The sequence below is a fragment of the Anabrus simplex genome, chromosome 1 (genome assembly GCF_040414725.1).
Source record: "Anabrus simplex isolate iqAnaSimp1 chromosome 1, ASM4041472v1, whole genome shotgun sequence".
NCBI lineage: Eukaryota > Metazoa > Arthropoda > Insecta > Orthoptera > Tettigoniidae > Anabrus > Anabrus simplex.
Window position 1 is genome coordinate 418,949,545 of NC_090265.1, and position 23,426 is coordinate 418,972,970.

Below are 23,426 nucleotides of genomic sequence, written 5' to 3' on the forward strand. Positions count from 1 at the left end.
AAAATTCTGTTGATTATATTTTCAAAGGAACTTGGTAGGGACCTCCAGACCAAAAACTTAAAAATAGCAAGCCGAACCGTAAATTCCCAGGCGTGAAGGCAGGGGAATGAGAAATAATGAAACTTGACAGCAAATGATCTTTAGAAAACAACGCATCACCTTTAATTATACTTCCTTTCCCAAAATCTTCAGTGATATCATTGAAAGTAAACTGATTTTTAAAAATGCATCGTAACATGTACACTTAAAGTTGGCTACTGTACTTTATAGCGACTGATAAGGCACTTCATGGTGCTCGAATCGATGCTTTGTGTTTTTTCCTTTAAATATATTTTGCGCTGTAATGATAGACGTTGGTAAACGTTTATGATTTTCAGTTTTGCTGTTTCTGGGGTTACGTGGGTCGAATATGTGTTCGTGATTTATATTTTTAAACGATAAATAATATCATTTTCGTGGTTTTTAACTTTGTAAACGCAGTTAATGTTGAATATAGTAGTTCTTCTTTACAGAAATTATAAACCTTAATCTGCGTTAATAAATTTTTCTAGAACTTACGCCCATCGCTTTACTCTTGTTTCACGCCAAGGGCAATGGCCCAAGGCAGTCGCCATGTTGGATTCTGCATTACGGTGCATTACCATGTGCATAGGCCTACATTAAATTAAAATATCTTAATTACAGAGTTCAACTAAAGATACTGTTCTTTTGGAACACAGCTCTGCCTGATAGCGTTGGCAAATTTTCCCACACAATTCGCATACACAATTTTCATCTGGTTTGTGGAAGTACGTTCTATGACAGAGCTTGTAATGAAATTCATGGGTCGTGAAACGGGTTATGGTACGTCGCATTTCGTAGTCAGAATTCATGCATTCTGATGTCATCATGCCGTTTGCTCGGTAAACATCGATCCATATATTAGCTTTTTTTAATCCTGCAGTTCTTGAACCAAAGCTTGGTGTTGTGTCGTAGAACGCAATGGTATTTTTAATTCCAGTTCTATATAGTACGGTTGTCTTGTGAGCTCATAGGTTAGTCTCGAATGAGCGTTCTTTTACCAGGCAGAGAACTTTTTAAAGATACATGGAGTGTAGCTAGCTTATCCTCGACAGATGTTAGATAATGTCTAAGGCGTATGTCATAATATGGTCTGTTTGCACGCAGACTTCTTTGTCTTAGCAGCATGTTCAGAACGTTATTAGGAATGCTCTGCCATCTACTGAATATATTTGGAAGCTTGGAAATGTTAGAGAATCAAAGAGTATCTAGCAAAGAATAGTGTTCCTCCGTGATCAGAGGAAATGTGTACTCTGTGGCTTGACAGGTAGTAATCAAACATGGCTGTATGCAGTGACATAGGATGAAAATCTTTTATATCAGAATATTAACGAAAGTGTAAGTCGTTAGCAACCTGCCAAGTAGAGAATGTATTGCAGGTTAGCGTAAGCCTTCGCCTGCAATTGTTGGAGTGATAATTTAATGATTTGATTTTATGATTAATTAAAGCTGGCTGAACTTAGAGACCTATCAATGTCTCATGATTCACCGGCAGGTAATTCCGGAGAGAATAAAATAAAGATATAGCAAATCGGTCGAGTAGAACGGACGTGCGGATTTTCCAAAGCTGCTTTTAGTAAATTATTTTAATATATAGATGATATATTTACTTAGTAGATCATTGTAGTAGGAATGGTCAGAGCACAGAAAAATTTCTGGCCGAGTTTCACACTATCAAATACTAGACTCGAATCAGGGTCTTGAGGGCATGACGTTGCGACATATATGAGTAGCGCTGTGTTTCTGTGAGAAAATAGTACGTGATAGTATTTTGATTATGTGGAATTAGACCCAAGAAGCGGTCTGATAATTGAGCTTGATATTTAGAAAGAGAATGGAGTCCTTGCTTGTTGCAAGAAGATGTGTAAAAGCACAAATGTTCGTCGTGCAAGACGGAAGTGTAAGCCCTTGTCTGGTATTGAGAGCAGAAAGGTAGTGGAGGCTAGATCAGAACTGGGTTTGTTTTTACAATTTTTGTTCGTCTGGGAGCTCTCTCACCCTCCCATTTCATAGGTTGTTGACACAGTTACTCCACCCTAGGGGGCGAACACCCATTTTTAAAAGCCGCATGCTGTAATCTGTTCCTTTCCTTTCCTTTCCAGATGAGATATTTATTTGTGTGACAGAGGTTTCTTTTGCCTGTCAATATCTGTGTGTACATAATGGGTGATATCCTTGTGTATTATTTGATTTTCTGTTTGATCGTTAGATTGTCTGGTAACCGTAAAGATTACCCAGGGTTGTGAGTTCAACACTCATCCAGATTAGTGGAATCGTGCCACAAGTAACTTCTGTGCTTTTGTGGTTGGATTTTAACGTTGTTTTATTTTCATGATTATGTTGTAAATATGTCCCGGATGCAAGGGAATTTCTGTGTTTATTTTCTGCGAAACGTTGCTAATCCTAGTACGATGGTTATGTTGTAGGGCTAATGGTGTTGTACACTGGTGACCTGGTTACTAGCTCTCATCCATCGAAACAGATGAACACCACCACTCAAATTTATTATGTAAGCCATTCTTGGCATTTTCTGCACCACGAGTGCATCAGATTGTGTATGATATTGTCATTAATTGTGATTCAATAATTGACTGTGCTTTCGTCAATTAAATAGTTATAAAGTTCCTCATTTATAATAATAATACAGTAGTACATCTGTCCTATCAACACTCTCGTCGCAAGAACCAGGCACGAGTTCTCTCTGGCTGCTAGTTCGGTGCATTTTTATCTTTGTGGGTAGGTAAGCAGGTAAGTTATTTACGCCCTCCATTTTCCTGCGATTTATCCATTTACTTGAGCCCTAAAGGGTATAATACATACATACGTACATTTTCCAACGTTCTCAACAGATGTAAGGAGGGTTTCCAGCTGCATTCATAAGTCTTGAACTAAAATCTTCCGTGTTATCTCAGTGATAAAGTAGTTAATAATTGTAGAAATTTACCAAATTTTGTGTGTGTATGTATGATACATTTAGCTCCACAAATAATTACAAATAATTGTGTTTAGTGTTTGTTTATAGTAATCTACGAGTAGTGGTATTTATTTACAGTTTTCTCACTGAGTAGTTCCGTAGGCGTTCGCTAGATTACAACCTGTAATTTAGGACTGCGTGAAAGAAAAAATCTCTCTTTCTTTTTAATAGTATTATTATTGTCACTCTTCGTATTCAAATATTGGCATTGTTGGCTATAGTCGTGTTGGTTACAAGGATAATGTCCAGTTAGAGGAGGTGACTAACACTATAGAAATATTAAAATTTACCTATGACAGCAATGACATTTACAATAAGATACAAAAATTGAAAACTAGAAAAGCAGCTGGAATTGATAAAGGTTCGGGGGATATATTAAAGACAATGGGTTGGGATATAGTACCATATCTGAAGTACTTGTTTGTTTATTGTTTGCATGAAGGAACTTTACCAAAAATGGAGAGTTGCTGTAGTAGCCCCTATATATAAAAGGAAAGGGTGACAGACATAAAGCTGAAAATTACAGGCCAGTCATTTTGACATGCATTGTATGTAATTTTTGGGGAAAGCATTCTTTCTGATTATACAAGCCATGTTTGCTAAATTAGTAACTGGTTTGATAGAAGGCAGTTTGGGTTAAGGAAAGGTTATTCCACTGATGCCCAATTTGTAGGATTCCAGCAAGATATAACAGATATCCTGGATTCTGAAGGTCAAATGGACTGTATCGCGATTGATCTGTCTAAGGCATTTGATAGGGTAGATCATGGGAGACTACTGGCAAAAATGAGTGCAATTGGACTTGACAAAAGAGTGAATGAATGGGTGGCTATATTTCTAGAAAATAGATCTCAGAGAATTAGAGTAGATGAATCTTTATCTGTCGCTGTAAAAATTAAGAGGGGAATTCCTCAAAGCATTATTATTATTATTACTATTATTATTATTATTATTATTATTATTATTATTATTATTATTATTATTATTATTATTATTATTATGTTTTCTTATATATATCGCTGATATGTGTAAAGAAGTGGAATCGGAGATAAGGCTTTTCGCAGATGATGTTATTCTGTACAGAGTAATAAATAAGTTACAAGATTGTGAGCAACTGCAAAATGACCTCGATAATGTTGTGAGATGGACCGTAGGCAATGGTATGATGATAAACGGGGAAAAAAGTCAGGTTGTGAGTTTCACAAACAGGAAAAGTCCTCTCAGTTTTAATTACTGTGTTCATGGGGTGAAGATTCCTTTTGGGGATCATTGTAAGTACCTAGGTCTTAACATAAGGAAAAATTTTCATTGGGGGTAATCACATAAATACGATTGTAAATAAAGGGTAGAAATCTCTGCACATAGTTATGAGGGTATTTAGGGTTTGTAGTAAGGATGTAAAGAAGAGAGCATATTTGTCTCTGGTGAGACCCCAACTAGAGTATGGTTCTATTGTATGGGACCCTCACCAGGATTACTTGATTCAGGAATTGGAAAAAAATCCAAAGGAAAGCAGCTCGAATTGTTCTGGGTGATTTCCGACAAAAGAGTAGTGTTACAAAAATGTTGCAAAGTTTGGGCTGGGAAGACTTGGGAGAAAGGAGACGAGCTGCTCGACTAAGTGGTATGTTCCGAGCTGTCGGTGGAGAGAGGAGTGGGAGGACATCAGTAGACGAATAAGTTCGAGTGTTGTCTTTAAAAGTAGGAAAGATCACAATATGAAGATAAAGTTGGAATTCAAGAGGATAAATTGGGGCAAATGTTCGTTTATAGGGAGGGGAGTTAGGGATTGGAATAACTTACCAAGGGAGATGTTCAATAAATTTCCAATTTCTTTGCAATCATTTAAGAAAAGGCTAGGAAACAATAGATAGGGAATCTGCCACCTGGGCGACTGCCCTAAATGCAGATCAGTAGTGATTGATTGATGATACATACATAAATACATCTCATGGGAACTCTTAGCTAAGGTCAGCCATTCCTTGAGGATTTTCTCTTCTTTTCATAGTTTTTACGGAGATTACTTCGATTTTACTTATCTCAAGCAACTGAACTCGATGTGGAAGATCAATTTACGATGTAGAAGTCAGTGTTCTATTTTAAAAAATCGCGTCACTCTAGCTTATTTCAGATGGAACAGATTAAACACTGTTTTAGCATTGACATCATCTCTATCACGTTCCTTACTCTCTGTCGCATAGAGCTAGTCTATATCCTTTTAGTGCATTCCTCCAACTTACAGTTTGCATTCTAGATACTTTCATTTTGCTGTTATTATCGAAAAATCACAACCTGTTCAGATTGGCGTTGTAACGCCAGTAATTAAATCCTCTTCACATAGTTGTGAATATCTAAACAATTTGTAGAGACCTTCTCATGTGGTGTATGTAGACAGGAGTACTCACTGGGATGGGGCGGTACTATTTCTTCGCGAAGCACTGCTGCAACACTTCGGAACAGCAAGGTAGCTGTCAGCAACACCATGAACGTCTCCATGATGTTCACCTGTAAAAATAAGACGTAACATCAAATGTATTGTGTTTGTATTCACAGTGATTTAAAAGTCACCGTTGTATCAATGAAAAAATGAAATGGCGTATGGCATTTAGCGCCGGAAGTGTCCGAGGACATGTTCGGCTCGCCAAGTGCAGATCTTTCGATTTGACTCCCGTAGGCGACCTGCGCTTCGTGACGAGAATGAAATGATGATGAAAACGACACATACACCCAGTCCCCGTGCCAGGCGAAATTAACCAATGATGGTTAAAATTCCCGACCCTGCCGGGAATCGAACCCGGGGCCCCTGTCACCAGAGGCCAGCACGCTAACCATTTAGCCATGAAAGGCGAGAGAAGTGGGCTGCACTAGCAGCAAGAAATTCCAAATTACAAAATTATAAAAGCTTAAAATACACTTAACTCCACTTTGTCGCAATAGGAAATCCCTCGTAAACCTGTCACCGTTGAGATGCTGGTGCCAGGTATGAGGCCTATTGTAGTATGTTAACAGATCTATCCATTTCAATACCTTGAGTGTAAATACTGTAGTTAAATAGTTATCTGCCTGGTGTCATTTCTGTACGGCTACAGTACTTTTGCATCTATCTCTTGGCACAGTCCAGAGCAAAGTGTAGCTTCCACCTAAGTTCTAGTCTCATCCTTGGCTGTGACAATATGGAAGATGTTAGGGTATGGATGAAACTGAGTAATGACATTCAGAGCACAATCAGTGCGTGTGTGTGTTATGAAAGGTGTTGCTGATAGACTTAGTCGTGCTACAAGAGCACTTTCTGGCCGTACAGGGAAAGCAATGGCTAACTACCTCACTCCTCATCTTGCCTAGTACGCTTCATTAGAGCTCTGCCATCGGTTTTTGTGGTTTTCCTATAACTGCATAGCCTTTGGTGGTGCTATTCGAGGATCCAACCAGCTTCTGGACTGATGACCTAACAGACAGACAGACAGACAGACAGACAGACAGACAGACAGACAGACAGACAGACAGACAGACAGACAGACAGACAGACAGACAGACAGACAGACAGACAGACAGACAGACAGACAGACAGATCGCGGATGTGGGTGCGGATGCGAATAATAGTTTGAATATCGAGTCGAGTATTACATAGAGGGCTATCACTTATTCATATGGACGACTTCATGTAACATAAACGATGGACATTCTTTCTCTGACCGAGTGAGCAGTCCCGCGGTTTAAGTCACGTACGGTAGCCGTCAGCTTGCATTCGGGAGATAGTGGGTTCGAACCCCACGGTCGGCAGCCGTGAAGGTGGTTTTCCGTAGTTTTCCATATTCACACCATGCAATCGGTTCCATGGCTAAATGGTTAGCGTGCTGGCCTTTGGTCACAGGAGTCCCGCGTTCGATTCCCGGCGAGGTCGGGAATTTTAATCATAATTGGTTAATTTCGCTGACACGGGACTGGGTGTATGTGTCGTCTCCATCATCATTTCATCCTCATCACGACGCACAGGTCGCCTACGGGAGTCAAATCAAAAGACCTGCATCTGGCGAGTCGAACTTGTCCTCGCACACTCCCGGCACTAAAAACCATACGCCATTTCTATTTACCGTGCAGTACGTTAATTAAGGTCATGGCCGAGCGAGTTTCCTGTACGGATAGAGTCATTTAGGTGTAGGCTTACTTTCGGGGGATAGTGGGTTCGAACCCAATCGACGGGAACCCTGAAGATGGTAGTCTGTGGTTTTCCGTTTTTCATATCAGGTAAATGTCGGAGCTAAACCTTAATATAGGCCACGGCAGATTCCTTCCTTCCTTCCTTCCTGCCTTTTATTTCCTGTCCCGCCGTCGCCAAAAGACCTAAGTTGATGCGATTCCTTCTCTAGCGAGCATATTATAGTAGGAATAGCCTTGAGTACGTATGACGAAACAAACTCTGCAGCGAAACCTACTTATACGATTTATTATTACTATTTATTTATTTATTTATTTATTTATTTATTTATTTATTTATTTATTTTATGCCATTGTATGTGGCGAAGTTAGGGCTCACGGGCCACTCTTACACTTAACCACAGCATAGTCACATGATTTGGAGAAATAACATTGTTAACGTCCGCCTCTGTGGCGTAGTGGTTAGCGTGATTAGCTGCCACCCCCGGAGGTCCGGGTTCGATTCCCGGCTCTGCCACGAAATTTGAAAAGTGGTACGAGGGCTGGAACGGGGTCCACTCAGCCTCGTGAGGTCAACTGAGTAGAGGTGGGTTCGATTCCCACCTCAGCCATCCTCGAAGTGGTTTTCCGTGGTTTCTCCACTTCTCCTCCAGGCGAATGCCGGGATGGTACCTACCTTAAGGCCACGGCCGCTTCCTTCCCTCCTCCTTGCCTATCCCTTCCAATCTTCCCATCCCTCCACAAGGCCCCTATTCAGCTTAGCAGGTGAGGCCGCCTGGGCGAGGTACTGGTCATCCTCCCCAGTTGTATCCCCCGACCAAGAGTCTGAAGCTCCAGGACACTGCCCTTGAGGCGGTAGAGGTGGGATCCCTCGCTGAGTCCGAGGGAAAAGCCGAACCTGGAGGGTAAACAGATGATGATGATGATGATGATGATGATGAACATTGTTAACAGTCTCTAGAAACTAACTAAATTAATGGAGTAATATTATAACTTATTATAATTGTTATTTTTTAATGGTTAATATTATCTCTCTACATCACCTAGCTCTAAATCATACTGGCACTCATACACACTAACATTCATACAAGCTGATCACACTCTCCCTGTCAGTTTACGTAATAGCTCTTCAGTAGTCTCATTTAAACGGTCTTGTTGAGATTTCCTCTTAATACAGAGTGTAGTGAAATTTCTGTTGAATGTGACAATCAGTTCTAACCTTCCCTGCTGTATTAAGAAACACCAGGTCCTAAACATGCCCCTCCCACTGATGCAGAACCTGTGCAGTACTTAAACATGTTTTTTTAAGTTACATATGTCCGGCTCCATGGCTAAATGGTTAGCATGCTGGCCTTTGGTGACAGAGGACCCAGGTTCAATTCCTGGCAGGGTCAGGTATTTTAACCATTATTGGATAATTCCCTTAGCATGGGGACTGGTTGTATGTGCTATCTTCATCATCATGATTTCATCTTCATCACGACGCGGAGGTCACCTACGGGAGTCAAATCAAAAGACCTGCACCAGGCCTCACCGGAGGCCACCCGTCTTTTTTTTTTTTTACATATTTTGAATTTAATTGTGAAAGAAATGAACAAGTACACAAATCAGTTCCTGTCAACTCTTATGCAACTGTTGCCCCATTCAACAGCTTCACATCGGAAACATGTTACTGTCACAGAAAAGCCATTGTGACAATTTTATTGACAATGGGTATTACAAGAAGCCTTGTCCCAGACACTTGGAAAGAGTGGTTATATACAGCTGAATGAATAACCGGTATCATAAGGGAAGAAGTCGATCTGTTGTTATGTCCATGGATAGATGAGAGGAAGTTAACTATGAGGACAGGTATTCAGATGTAGATTCGTTCAGAAGTCGAAAAATTAGTGTCGCAGTATGTAAATGTCTTAGTTGATCAATTTTCAGCCAGGATAGCTTCTCATAATAAATGGAAATATGTGTCCTAAAGTTCAAAGAAAATGTAAATCGTATGCAAGAGTTCATTGCCCTTTGAAGTTTCATAGATTGTTCTACAGTTGCATCAGTTAATACGACGTCACAATAATACATTATTGGGAAAATGAGAGTTTGAATAAGTTTTATTTTCATGCTATGTGGAAGAATGGATTGTTTAAATTAGTGGGTGGAGAGCTGCATATACTTTTCTGCAGACACTTGTTATATGGTCATTCCAGTTTAATGTGTCATTCATGACAAGGCCTAGATTTTTTACATACTTCTGAAAAGGTATGGTTTCACCACAGAGCATGAGAGTGGGCTGTTGTGTGATGTTTAGCGTATTTTAAAGCCTAGATTGTCCTATTATGATTTCTTGCGTTTTCCTCGGGTTAATTAATAGGCAGTTCTTTTTTGCATACGAGCTAATTGAATTTAAAGTCGAGTTAATTTGATCGATTGCTTTGTCAATGTCTAATACTTTAAAGTGTGAGTATATATGAAGATAGTCAGCATAAAGGTGATAGTTGCAGTCATTTAGATGAGAAGAAATGTCATTAATATAGATTAAGAATAAAAGAGGTCGAAGAATAGACCCTTGGGGATAGCTTAGTCTTCCATTCTGTATTTGTCATGTTTGATACAACTATCTGTCGTCTATGCTTGAGGTATGAGCCCAAGAGCTGAATAGCAGAATGAGCCATGTGAAGTTTTGGTAACTTGGCTAACAATATGTCTATATTTACATTGTCAAACGCACTGCTGAAGTCTAGAAGAATAAGTATAGTCAGTTTTTGTTCGTCCATAGCCCGTCTAATGTCATCCGTGATTTTGATTAGTGCTGCTGAAGTACTGTGTCCTTTCTTAAAACCAGACTGTAAAGGATAAAGTACAGAATGTTTTTCCAGGTATTTGACTTTTTTATGCATTATTTTCTCCAGAACCTTAGAAAGTGCTGTGAGAATGCAGATAGGTCGGTAGTCAGATGTATTGCTTGCATGAGAGGTTTTTTAGGACTGGCGCAATGAGTGCATCTTTCCATTTAATTGGGATATTGCCTGAAGTAAGGCAGGTATTAATTGAATGCTTAATAATGGGCAATATTATGTCGATTATGTAGGTCACGAATGAAATGGGAATTTCATCATCTCCTGTTGCGTGAGATTTAATTGACATAATTTTCCTTTCTTACTTAATGGTCTGTTACGGTATCAGACTCAAATACAGGATGGACTGGAGATTGTTGCCGGCAGAGTTTTATTTCTTTTTCAGCAGCGTATTCTGGATGAGTTTGCCCTCACATGTGATTTTTTTCAACAATGTCCTTCCAATACCAATGTGTCAGCCACGAGTTGCATCATAAAGAACACTGCTTACGTCCGGGCAAGAACGGCCTAAAGCCTAAGAGCTTCGCGCTGAAGCTTTAGCTCATCGGCTCATCGTCCCTTAAATGCAATACTGTTATTGCAGAAGGGATTCCTAGGGATTATGATACTGAACAGACCTCTCTGATGACATTTTAGTACTGTGATCTGATTTTTTATCCCCATTCTTGAGATCTTCCTTCACGACTGGAGTGTGTGTTTACCGCGAGTACATAATGCCCATTGTACATTTATTATCGTACCCATCCGTAATACAGGCACAATTCATGATTTCCGTCCAAACTGCAGAGACCAGAGTTCTATTCGATGCTTTTTAATTTTTTCCGCTAAAATGTCTAAAAGGAATTACCGGCTCCCACCGTTAGAGGAAGATAATTTACTGGCCATGACAAGCGAAATGTTGGAATTTAGTGGGGAGAGTAGTGATCATAGCGAAGTGAGTTCTGCCGAAGGGGAATTCGTAAGTGACAGGAACTTACCTGGGATGTAAGTACTGCAGGCTTGAATTTACAGGGTTCGGGCCCAGCTGATGCGAATGTTCAGCAGTCGCGAAAGAAACAACACGTGTTCGATTCCAGTTCAAGTACCGATCATGACAGTGACAGGGATGACAATAATACTGATTACAATCCAACCAGTGCTAGTTCTTCATCAACTTATACTGAAAATGGACAAAGAATGTCCCGCATTGATCCAAAATTCCATCGTGATGTAAAGAGAGAATTTTTAGGGAAAACATTTGCAAGTTGCTGTACGTCGCACCGATACAGATAGGTCTTATGGCGACGATGGGGCAGGAAAGGGCTAGGTATGGGAAGGAAGCGGCCGTGGCCTCAATTACGATACAGCCCCAGCATTTGCCGGGTGTGAAAATGGGAAACCACGGAAAACCATCTTCAGGGCTGCCGACAATGGGATTCGAACCAACTATCTCCCGAATACTGGATACTGGCCGCACTTAAGCGACTGCAGCTATCGAGTTCGGTTTTTATGGAAAACAAAACAGGGCAAAAAAATGTAATTATATTTTATGACGAGATATGCCAGAATATAGCTGAACAGACAAAAGATGCCCAGCAGGAAATCGCACATAAAACGCAGTTTAGTAAGATGAAACGAAGGAATCGAGATCAGGAGCTGGTCCGAAAAAATGAGGACGAAATAAAGCTTGATATGGCCATACTGTTGCCGCAGGGGATTGTACAGAAACCTAAATTAGGACACTATATTTCTCGCAATAAATTGCACACTACGCCTATTTTCTATGAGCTGATGACACAGAAGAGAATTGTTTCTCGTCGGCTGAGTGACTCAGACGGTTGACGCGCTGGCCAGTTTTCTGATCCTAACTTGGCAGATTCGATTCTGGCTCAGACCGAAATACGTCAGCCTCTTGTCAGTAGATTTACTGGTTTGCAAAAGAACTCCTGCGGGACTAAATTTCGGCACCTCAGCGTTTCTGAAAACCGTAAACGTAGTTAGTGTGATGTAAAGCCAATAACATTATTATTATTATTATTATTATTATTATTATTATCATCATCATTATTATTATTATTATTATTATTATTATTATTATTATTATTATTATTATTATTATTATTATTATTATTATTATTATTATTAGAGTTTCCTCGAGAGATTTTTACATATATCTGACAATGAGGTGAGTAATGGACAAATTCTTCTCAAAATGAAAAATAAAGATAAATATAAAGATAAATCCAGTATTTGACCACCTGTTGGCAAATTTTTCGAAAGCTTATACCCCTGATGGCAAAGTGTCAGTTGATGAGAACCATCCGTACATACCAAGAAAACGATCGTTTTTCGGAATGGAATCATACAATTTATGCTAAGCCGAGACAGTTTATATAACATGATTTTTTCCGTGTGTATCATAATGAACAACTCTAAAAGACATACCCGGCGAGTTGGCCGTGCGGTTACGAGCGTGCAGCTGTGAGCTTGCCTCTGGGAGATAGTGGATTCGAACCCCACTGTCGGCAGGCTGAAGATGGTTTTCCATGGTTTCCCATTTTTACACCAGGCAAATGCTGGGGCTGTACCTAAATTAAGGCCACGGCCGCTTCCTAGGTTTTTCATGGTTTTGTAAGGCTAAGTTCTTTATCATCTTAGATCTTAACCAAGCGCATAATCAAATTCCTCTGGCGGAAGAATCCAAACATCTGACAGCTTTCGCTACCGACTGTAATTTGTATGAATACAACCACATGCCTTTTGTGCTCACCACGGGGGCGGCAGTTTTTACGAGACTGCTGGATAGGGTCTTCGCCGATATCAAATTTGATTATCTTTATCATTACCTCGATGATGTCGCGGTGTTTTCTTAGACCTTTCAAGAACACTTAGATCATCTTAAGGAAGTTATAAATCGCATTCGTAAGGCTGCGTTGACAGTTAAGTTATCTAAGGTGGCTTTTGCTAAGCCTTCTATGCCTTTCTTAGGGCATATTGTGTCGCCCGATGGTGTTTCTATCGACCATTCCAGACCGCAGGCTATTCGTGACTTCAAACCGCCCAAGGACGTCAAAGGAATCGCTAGGTTCATAGACATGGTGAATATCTTCAGGGCTTTTATTCCTAACTTCGCTAGTAGGGCGACACCCCTAAACCTACCTCGTAGTAGAGATGTCAAGTTCGAATGAGGGTCATCGCAGCAAGCTGCGTCTAAAGACCTTAAGTTACCTCTTTGTAACCCTCCAGTATTATCCATGCAAGATTTCTTTAAGAAATTCATAGTTCAAACCGATGCCTCTTCATCTGCTGTTGCTGCTGTCCTTCCTCAAGAAACTAAACTCGGAAGGCGGCCTATTGCTTATGCGTCAAGGAACTTATCGACTCAAGAAGCCAAGTACTCTGAGTTAGAAGGACTTGCAGTCCTGGTTGCCTTGGAGACGTTCCACCTTTATCTGGAGTATGTCAGATTCGAGTTAGAAACTGACAATCAGGCTTTAAGTTGAGTTTTAGCTAGGCCTCATCGTGCTGGACATATCGCCCGTTGGGCTATCACAATTTCAGCTTTTCAATTCGACGTGCGACACTTTAGGGGATCAGAGAATGTGGTCGCAGCCGCATGTTTTCTAGTGACGTTGAGTCTAGTGAACCTTCTTGTGTTAGTGTTATTTTGATGGATGCCTTTATGTTCGTGACATCGATAAATATGAACGGGAAGATCCAGTGCTGACTCCTATAATCGAAAGCCTTTCTTCTGGGGAACATGTTGTCCCTTATGTGCTGAGGAATGGGGTTCTGTGCTGCCCTTCGTGGCATGATCAGAAGATGAACGTAGTTGTTCCAGCTGTTCTTGTGCCGTTGATCTTCAAGTACTATTATTAGGGTGGTATTCATGCATCTTTAAGATGAGAGAGAGAACTAGAGAAATGTTCATCTGGAAGAGTATGGACGGCGAAATCAGAGAAATTGTTAAAGCTTGTAAATCTTGCTTGCTTAGTAAGCCCACCTTGTCTACTGAGCTAGGGCTATTGTCATCATATCACGCCTCTCGTCCTATGGAGCGTTTGTATATAGACTACGTCAGACCCTTCCCTCAATCTAAGGGGAACGGGAATAAATTATTCTCTGTGTGTGTAGATGGCTTCACCAGATTTCTATGGTTATTTCCAACTAAGCTTGCTACCGCTCAGTCTACCATTTTTTGCCTTAATACTATCTTTGATTCTTTTGGTCCTTGTCAATGTAGTTTCCGATAACGGTAAGGCATTTACATCTAATTTATTCCGAAAATTCTGTTTTGATTTATCCATATCATATGTCACTACTTCTGATTATTACCCTCAACCATCTCTGGCTGAACGTGTCAACCGTAATTTTCGATCTGCTTTGATAGCTTTTCATCACGAAGATCATTCTAGGTGGGATAATTCTCTGCATTGGTTATCTTTTGCTTTAAATTCGGCTCTTCATGAGTCCCACAAGTTCACTTCTGCCTCTCTCATGTTTAAGTTTGCTCCTAACACGTCGTTGTCTAATCTTTGGTCCATCGATGAGATATTGCCAGAGACAATACATTTCAATAATATCAGGGACCTGTGGAAGAAAGCTAAAAGTATCCTTAAGGCCTCTCATGAGAAAGTTAAAGAGAGATAATGTGATCGTGGACGGTGGCCCACCAATTTAAGGTCGGAGATCAGGTCATGGTTAAGAATTTTGTACCGGCAGGCAAGCTTGCCCCCCAGATTTTATGGGCCATGCATTTTTTGGATTTCTCAACACCGGTCACACTTTTGGTGAGCAATCCAGCCACTGAAAGAAATTTTAGGGCGCATTTATCACAAATAAAACCCGTAGGAAATGTCTCGTTTTGCAGTATAGGCCAGTAAGTTATGGCAGTGAGGAAGTAGTTATATTTCTTTCCTTAACAGCTCAGAATCTTAAAAATAATTTTGTAAATTGAAAATTGGAGGCCTTCTGCCCCACTAATATGCATCTAGTGTATTACATTTTATCGTTCCACCTGTGTACAAACCTTTCCCTTTAATAAGATTTGCTTTTCTCCGTGGATCGGCTGTCATTACCTTTCCCCCGCCTCCAAACCTGAGCCTGCAATTCACACACTCATGGATGGTTGCCTAGTTGTACTTCCTCTTAAAACAATAATCACCACCACCACCACTCACACACTCATCCTAGACCAGTACCTCGCCCAGGCGGCCTCACTTGCTATGCTGAACAGGGACCTTGCGGGGGGATGGGAAGATTGGGAGGGATAGACAAGGAAGAGGGAAGGAAGCGGCCGTAGTCTTAAGTTAGGTACCATCCCGGCATTTGCCTGGAGGAGAAGTGGGAAACCACGGAAAACTGGGCATATCAGCGTTAAAGTGTTGATCATGCTAAATCTGCACGTGACTTAAAACCGGCATGAACGCACGAGTCGAAGAATAGAACTTCACCGGGGGATGGATTTGAATACAGACCTCCGAGATGACATTACGCTACTGTGACACTGGCCGAAACTAACGGTCGTGATGTGACAAGTTTTGAACTTCATACGGGACGAGTGGAAAGACATAATTGTTTCCGATGTAAAGTGTGAGTTCATATGGTTATAGTGACTTGATTATTTTTTTGCAACATTATGAAGAAATTAAAAATTTTCCGAAGAAATATAATTTAAATAAAGACGATGTAAGTGAAGGATATTTTGGTGATATATTCGTATCATTTTCATCTGCTTTTGGAAAAGGGCAAGGAAGTCATGTTTAACTTGGTTCTCTGATTAAAAATGCATTTATGAAATGGAAGAATGCCAAAGAAGAATTTAGAAATTACGAAAAAAAGGAATATCACAAAATTTGTTCAAAAATTATCTCTGGTTTTGTAAACAAATATAGGTACATTATTGACCAAATAGACAGGGACAGAACAAGTCAAATAGAGGAAAACCTAAAAAACTCCAATTATCAAAACTGCACTCTTCTGTGGCAGAGAATATCATAGAGAATCCGGTCGTATTTCCTCTTCTTCTTAATCTGTTTACCCTCCAGGTTCGGTTTTTCCCTTGGACTCAGCGAGGGATCCCATCTCTACCACCTCAAGGGCAGTGTCATAGAGCGCCAGACTTTGGGTCGGGAGATACAGCTGGGGAGGAGGACCAGTACCTCGCCCACTGGGGGTCTCACCTGCTATGCTGAACAGGGGCCTTGTGGAGGGATGGGAAGATTGGAAGGGACAGGCAAGGAAGAGGGAATGAAGCGGCCGTGGCCTTAAGTTAGGTACCATCCCGGCATTTGCCTGGAGGAGAAGTGGGAAACCACGGAAAACCACTTCCAGGATGGCTGAGGTGGTGAGGTGGGAATCCAACCCACCAGTACTTAGGTGACCTCCCGAGGCTGAATGGACCCCGTTCTAGCCCTCGTACCACTTTTCAAATTTCGTGGCAGAGCCGGGAATCGAACCCGGGCCTCCGGGGGTGGCAGCTAATCACGCTAACCACTACCCCACAGGGGCGGGCCGGTGGTATTTCCTTGGAAAGAACGAACGTTCGCATGACGGCATTCTTAGAGCATGTTTGCGTTTTCGAATTGTCGTCAGTGAGTTAAAATATCATGTTACAAATTGTGATGCTAATCCAACTTATTCCAGTCCAAGGATCCAAAATGAAATTTTGAAGTATGCGGACTTATTATTACCAATTTATTGTCAATAAAATTAAGGAGTGTAGGCCTAGCAGATGTTTCAGGTATTGACCAACTCTCTCTCTCTCTCTCTCTCTCTATGTATTCGTTATGTGCACGTTCAGAAACAAGTTTTCGTCATTCGGGAAAATTTCCTTAAATTTGTTCCCGTATATGATGGCAAGATGTAGTGTTTACAGTGCGCTATGTCTTCTGGCATGGGCTAGAATAAAATTTTTACTTTTATAGACCTGTCTCTGTCTTATCCTTGGTTTTGACAATATGAAAGTGGCTGAGGTATGAGTGATGCTAGTAATACCGTTCCTTATGCAGCCAGTCCCTGCTATGAATGGTGTGAAGATGTTGCGCGTAAGGTCAGTTGGTGCATGCATTTCAGTGGGCTTGGCAGACTGATGTGCAATAGCAACTTCTGACTCAGTGAGGAAAACAAGGGGAAACTTCCTCACTCCCCATTTCCCTAGTACGCCTCTTCAGTGACACCTAGGCCATCTATGACAGGTAATGGTGAACCTGTTGAGGATCCAACCGCCTTCGGGCTGAATACCAAACATACATGTATGATGCTCGTGAGCTGGTCCCGTGGTGTAGGGGTAGCGTGTCTGCCTCTTATCCGGAGGCCCCGGGTTCAGTTCCCGGCCAGGTCAGGGATTTTTACATGCATCTGAGGGCTCGTTCGAAGTCCACTCAGCCTACGTGATTACAATTGAGGAGCTATCTAACGGTGAGATGGCGGCCCCGGTCTAGAAAGCCAAGAATAACGGCCGAGAGGATCCATCGTGCTGACCACACGCCACCTCGTAATCTGTAGGCCTTCGGGCTGAGCAGCGGTCGCTTGGTAGGCCATGGCCCTTCGGAGCTCTTGAGCCATGTTTTTTTTTTTTTTTTTTTTTCGTTAGTCAATGTTCTTTATCGAAAATCTGCACGATGTTATTCTAAATTTGAACAAAATTAAGAGGTATGGGTTTTAATAGAGCCAGCAATATGAGTGGCCAATTTAATGGCTGTGCTGCTAAAATTAGGCATAAGTACCCTTAGGCACCGTATGTGCACTGTACAAACCATTAATTTAATTCAGAACTTCCTCATGCATGCAGCGTGCCTAGTATAGGAATTGTTGGACACCATGAACAGTATAATTACATTTTTCGCAGCATCGCCTAAAAGAGAAACTGTATTAAAGAAACATATTGAGCAATGAACGGAAAGTGCTGAACGGAAAAGATAACTAAAATTCTGTGATTTCTGCTTTGTTTCTTTCTTTCTTTCATTATATTGTGTCTCCATTTCAAACTCGGGTAACGTGAACGATGTTGATCCACGAAATATCACTGTAATATTTGTCACAAACGAAAGGTAATCATTGATTTACTCAAATAAAGTCTCATATCCCAGGTTGATTAAGAAATACCGTCGTTACTAGTAAGAAATATGTATACGTATTTACTGGCTGCAAATAGGAGTCCATGGTGTTGCATTCCGCTGCTTGCGCCGTCTTTTGTTTCTTTCTTGATGTCCAGGGCTGGCACCGGTGAATGTGAGTGCTATGTCTGCGATTTTTGTTATCTTTGGCCATATGTCTTGCATTCCGCTGCTCGCGGCGTCGTTTGTTCTTTTGCTTGAGGTCCAGGGCTGGCACCAACGAGCTCTTTCTAGCGAATGGGAGTGCGGGTATTTTGTTGAAAAATAGCATGATCCCTGGACCAATAAATCGTTTAATGAATCAGTTAATGCACATGAAGTGACAGCCCATCAAATTACATCGAATGAGAAAAATCAATAAAACGACACCAAAGAACTTCAGTGAGCAAAGACATCACAGACGACAGTGTTGGACAAACAAAACACTTATGGAAGCGCTGCGACGTAGCAGATATAGTCGTTGTAAGGCAGTAAAGTATGTATTCTCTAAAATAAAATATTTCGTATTATTTCTTAATCAACCTGAGATTTGAGATTTTATTTGAGTAAAAGCAATTACTATCTTCCATTTGTGACAAATATTACAGTGATATTCCGTGGATCAACATCATTCACGTAACCCAAACTCGAGTATCGAGTATCGAGAGTGACTGGGAGAATTTCGCTTAACCTTCACGGCCTATGACGTATACACAACGTCACCGTGGTTGAATAGCATACGCTCATCGCCTGCTTGCAATGCTGTGCGCCCGCGAGATGAAATACCCAGCGTGAGCACGTCTGAGGTAGGGAAGGTAACAGTGTGGGTTTGTTTTTCATAGAAAAGACTTGGTCTTCTCCTCATCCTCAGAACACGATAAAGGGGGAAGTATGTAAAGACCCTTTAATCTCTATTGATGTCCACTGGTTGTCGCTGTATCAGAGGAAAACTTAGAGGGGTCGTTTCGTGCGTGTCCATTTGATCAGATAGTGTATTCATTTTCTTAGCATTCCCCTGAAATGACGAAAGGGCTTTCTATGACTGTTCATGGAGGAGCTGTTGGGGATCCGACCAGTCTGCAGGCTGACTGAGCATGCTCTGACACGAGCTTATCGCCCCAAGGAGCAGAATTACTGGAATTTTTGCACTGAAAGGTGTGTCTTCAGTGAGCCAGCAAATCTACTGACTCAATATTTCTCCTTGATGTTTCGCCTATTGCTTGTTGTTGGCAATCAACGTAGATTTGGCCCAGTTTTACGATCGGATGCCCTTACTGACGCCAACCCTATGTGGAAGGATTTATTGACTACTACTTTTTCTGTGGTGGTTGGTAGTGTAGAGTTTTGCGTTGTGTGTAAATGAAGACGAACACAAACAACCAGTCATCGCCTCCGCTTTGTCCAGCACAAATCTCTCACATGGAATGACCGGATTTCAGTGAGAGGCCTGCGCGCTGCCACATGAGCCTGGGAGGTTCCGTGGTGTACAGTATACAGCCTATACAGTAGGCTATATATTTACACACACACACACACACACACACACACACACACACACACACACACACACACACATTAGATTTTTGCCTGCGGTTTCATACGCGTGCAAATTAGTTTTTTGGCCTTTTATAGAACTGATGAATGCTGCAAACAATATCAATATGTGTTCAATAACCCAGCGAGTTGGCCGTGCGGTTAGGGTCGCGCAGCTGTGAGCTTGCATTCGGGACTAGAGGATTGTGCCCCAATTAGCACCGCGAGAGGTTGCTGCATTGTGCACGGAGGCTGATGCTCCCTTACTCACTTGCTAGATCAATAGTAGGAGATGTTACTTAAAAATTCTCCCTTTCTTAGTCTGCGTACGCCTTGGCTGGTGAGAAATGAAATTCCCCAGTTGGAAATGAAATATAACAGTGTTGAATTCTGGGAGTGATCCCACATTGCATTAATTTCGTTCAGCCGGCTTCTTTGGAAAATGTCGCTCGCTTTGTGATATTTTACTATACAAGTAAACACACTTATTAGGACAGGTTGGTGAGCACTGTCAATGGACTCTTCTATGTCTCCTGCTTGTAATTCGAGGTACGATTTGTAAGATTCACGTTCCTGAATTGTATATTTCAATTTGGGGGGAAGGGGGGACCAACGATGAAGTATTACCGCCCAATTGAATCCCTGCCTGCCATTTTATACCTTTCAGTAAATGACCAGTTTATACTTTGAACTTGTTCTAGAGAGGATATGCACAAAGCGTGGCTCTGCGAGTAAGAGCGCATGCTGAAACACTTGCGTGCCGCTCCAAGCGCATATCCTCGTTCGTAACTGTCCATTGTCTCTTCACACTCATACTCGTCGTACTTCTGTTTGTTACCATAACATCGCACTCGAAAATATGTTTTCCCTGACAATTATAATTTCGTGTGGCTATTTCTAGCCGGGTGCGGCATCTGCCATGTGTGTTATTGTGGTGGAGGTTAGTGTTGTGTGTGGTGTGTGAGTTTTAGGGATGTTGGGGACAGTACAAACATCCAACCCCTGAGCCATCGGAATTAACCAATGAAGGTTAAAATCCCAGACCCGGCCTGGAATCGAACCCGTGGCTTTCTGAACCGAAGGCCAGTACGCTGACCATTCAGTTAACGAGTCAGACTTTCCCCTGATGAAACTTACGAACTCTCAACTGAGGACGTATCATTCTTATGCATGCTTTAAAGCTTCGGTCGTGTGATGTACTCAAACTTCCTCACATCAGAATCTGACGCATTAGCAAAACTAAATTCAAAGGAAGATGTTAAAATTTAAGTGCAAATCTTCCTAGTCCGCTGTTATCAACGATTAGGATGTCAGTAATGAAAATATGATCATTCGTTATGTGATTATTCTTGTTTTCATTTCTTTAGTGGTAATGAAATATATTTTGCACGTCCGCTGATGAGAGGTAGCTATCACTGCATATCCCGCAGGCAGTGGCATTTATCAAACGAAATATTTAAGTCTAACTCTTCAAATAAATTGTAAGACGCATCCAAAAAAGAACCACTGCAGCTGTTAAAGCAATATTTGAAATGAAAACTTCAAACTTTGAATCCACACAGCCCTATAACTATATTTGTTGAAAATAATGCCAATAGCAACTTACGCACTATTGGATATTTGGAAACATCTGAGTCTTACAATAACAGGCTATCTGGAAACCCTGAAAAGCAGATAAGACGCGTATTGAGATTTCCATATCATCTTTCCAAAAGATGAGGACATAATCTATATATCCAACTCAAGAAAAAAACGTTGAAATGTTATGCCTGGTCCACACTGCTTTATGAAGTAGAGACTTGGACTGTCAAAACTTCCTTCATGAACATATTAGAGGCCTTTGAAATGAGGTGTTGTAATGTGGTTACATAGGAGAATACTCAGAATACTCTGGACAGTTTTTGTAACTAATAATGAAGTGTATAGGAGAGCTAGAGCTGAATGTGGGCTGGCAAACAGCATCAAAGTCAGGAAAACAGCTTATTTAGGCCATGTTCTACATCTGATATTACAAGGCAAGATAGAAGGCAAGTGAGGAGCTGGTGGACCACCGATTTCATGGCTCCAAAACATCAAAGACTGGACTTGCATAAAATGCACCGAAAAACTCGTCAAATTAGCTAAAGAAAGGAGTGCTTTCTCCAGGGTGATCAACAACGTCTGGAGGACCGGATATGGATGGCACTTGAAGAATGTCCGACAGAAGTTCCCTTACGTGCCATTAAATCTGCCGATGCTAGGCTGAAGTATTTTTGCACTTCCAAACACCAGGGCCGAACCCACCAACTTGAGCTCAGAAGGCCAGTTTTCTATCGTCTGAGCTACTCAGTCCGACCTAAAGTATTTCTGTTTTACTTTCCGAGTGAAAATAGGCTTAATAATAAGATAGGTATCCCACATGCGTGGCTGTTACTTACCGTCTTCTTCGGGCGAAAGCTTCACTCCTTGGGCAGTTCGAGGAGTTCTGGATGGTACATAAATCAACCAGTGTTCATAGCATTCCAGTTTACGACCTTACTAGCAACTGGCAGAGTGTAATGACGTCTGAAGTTCAGCCGGTCCTTGTTCCGCAGTAAAACTCAGCATAGTCTGTTCCTAGAACAAAAGGTAATTGTATGTATGTCTCCTCTTTGACCATAAAAATATAGTGTACAAGCTGAAGCTGTACTAAAAGAACGATTGCGCGCTACGGACTTAAAGATTTGAATGCGTTTTGATAGCTACTATTGTATTCACGTCGTGCTCCACTACAGACAAAGGCTCCCGCATTTCGCGCTGTCAACTTATCGGTGAGGAGGAAGCTAACAAACAGGAGTCTTCCTATCGTTCAAGCAACTGAACCCTTTACTATAAAGTATTGATGTTCATGTTTTGTCTAGTAGTGGAGGGCTTCTCTGGCAACATCCTCACGAATCTAGAGACAAGATACCTCTGACTTCTCTTTATTTGTGCATAATTCCTATTATATTTTTTTTGTTATACTGTGGTTCTTTTCCAGTTTCAGTGGTGTTGTAGCAGGAGAAGCCTACGGTGCTCTTCATTTTAACGCTCCCCATAAGCCATCCAAAATGTCTTATGCAAACCCGGACGTTGATGGCCTAGTGAGAGTCCCCAGCTAGGGAAGAGAGGCTCTGACTAGTCACTCTCACGAGGAGAACCCGCCAAGTCCCAGAAACTTCGTCCATTGACAGTGGGGCCGAAAGAAGCGAACACATGTTTCGGTTTATCCGTAGACACTCGACCGTTTCCGAGAAAATGGCGGTCGAAGTTTCCGACGTCCTTTAGGTGGCTTTTAGAACGTACCAAGTTTAACAGACGCGGTGAAGCAGCAACTTCATACTCTTGCGTTCTGTCTTAAAATCCCGATGTCTTTTGTGTTTCGTTTACCTATTTATGCCCATTGACGATTAGTACACGAATGTTTCTTATCAAGTTGGATACAAGAGCGTTGTGTCGATGGAAAAATTACAGCTGGGTTTCAATATAAGAGTTAAGCATTTAATATACACAAGGTGATTCACCTAAGTTGTCCAACTCAAATATCTTCTGGCCCGTTAAAAGTATAGGCATTATGTTTTCAAATTCTTAAATTGTATTAAGGGGCTCGTGGAATAGTGTCCTATTCCTCCAATCATGTACGTAATTACCGAGAAAGAGGTAGCAACTTTGTTTTTTTCAAACCGGACTATACTAATTTAACCCAATAGAACAATTAAGAGGAGTCTCCGTGGCTCAGACGACAGCGCGTCGGCCTTACACCGCTGGATACCGTGGTTCAAATCG

General features: G+C 41.4%; 1 protein-coding gene across 1 annotated transcript in view; it reads right to left on the reverse strand.

The window, feature by feature from the left end:
- Positions 1-22,233, reverse strand: part of LOC136866792 (U-scoloptoxin(16)-Sm1a) — an 88,864-nt gene extending 66,631 nt beyond the window's left edge. The window contains exons 1-2 of the mRNA XM_067143901.2: positions 22,061-22,233; positions 5,440-5,539 (exon numbers count right to left, since the gene is read on the reverse strand). Of these exons, the coding sequence (XP_067000002.2) occupies positions 5,440-5,530 (91 nt within the window). The 5' untranslated portion in view covers positions 5,531-5,539; positions 22,061-22,233. The remainder of the gene's footprint in view (positions 1-5,439; positions 5,540-22,060) is intronic.
- Between the last annotated feature and the right edge of the window lie 1,193 nt (positions 22,234-23,426).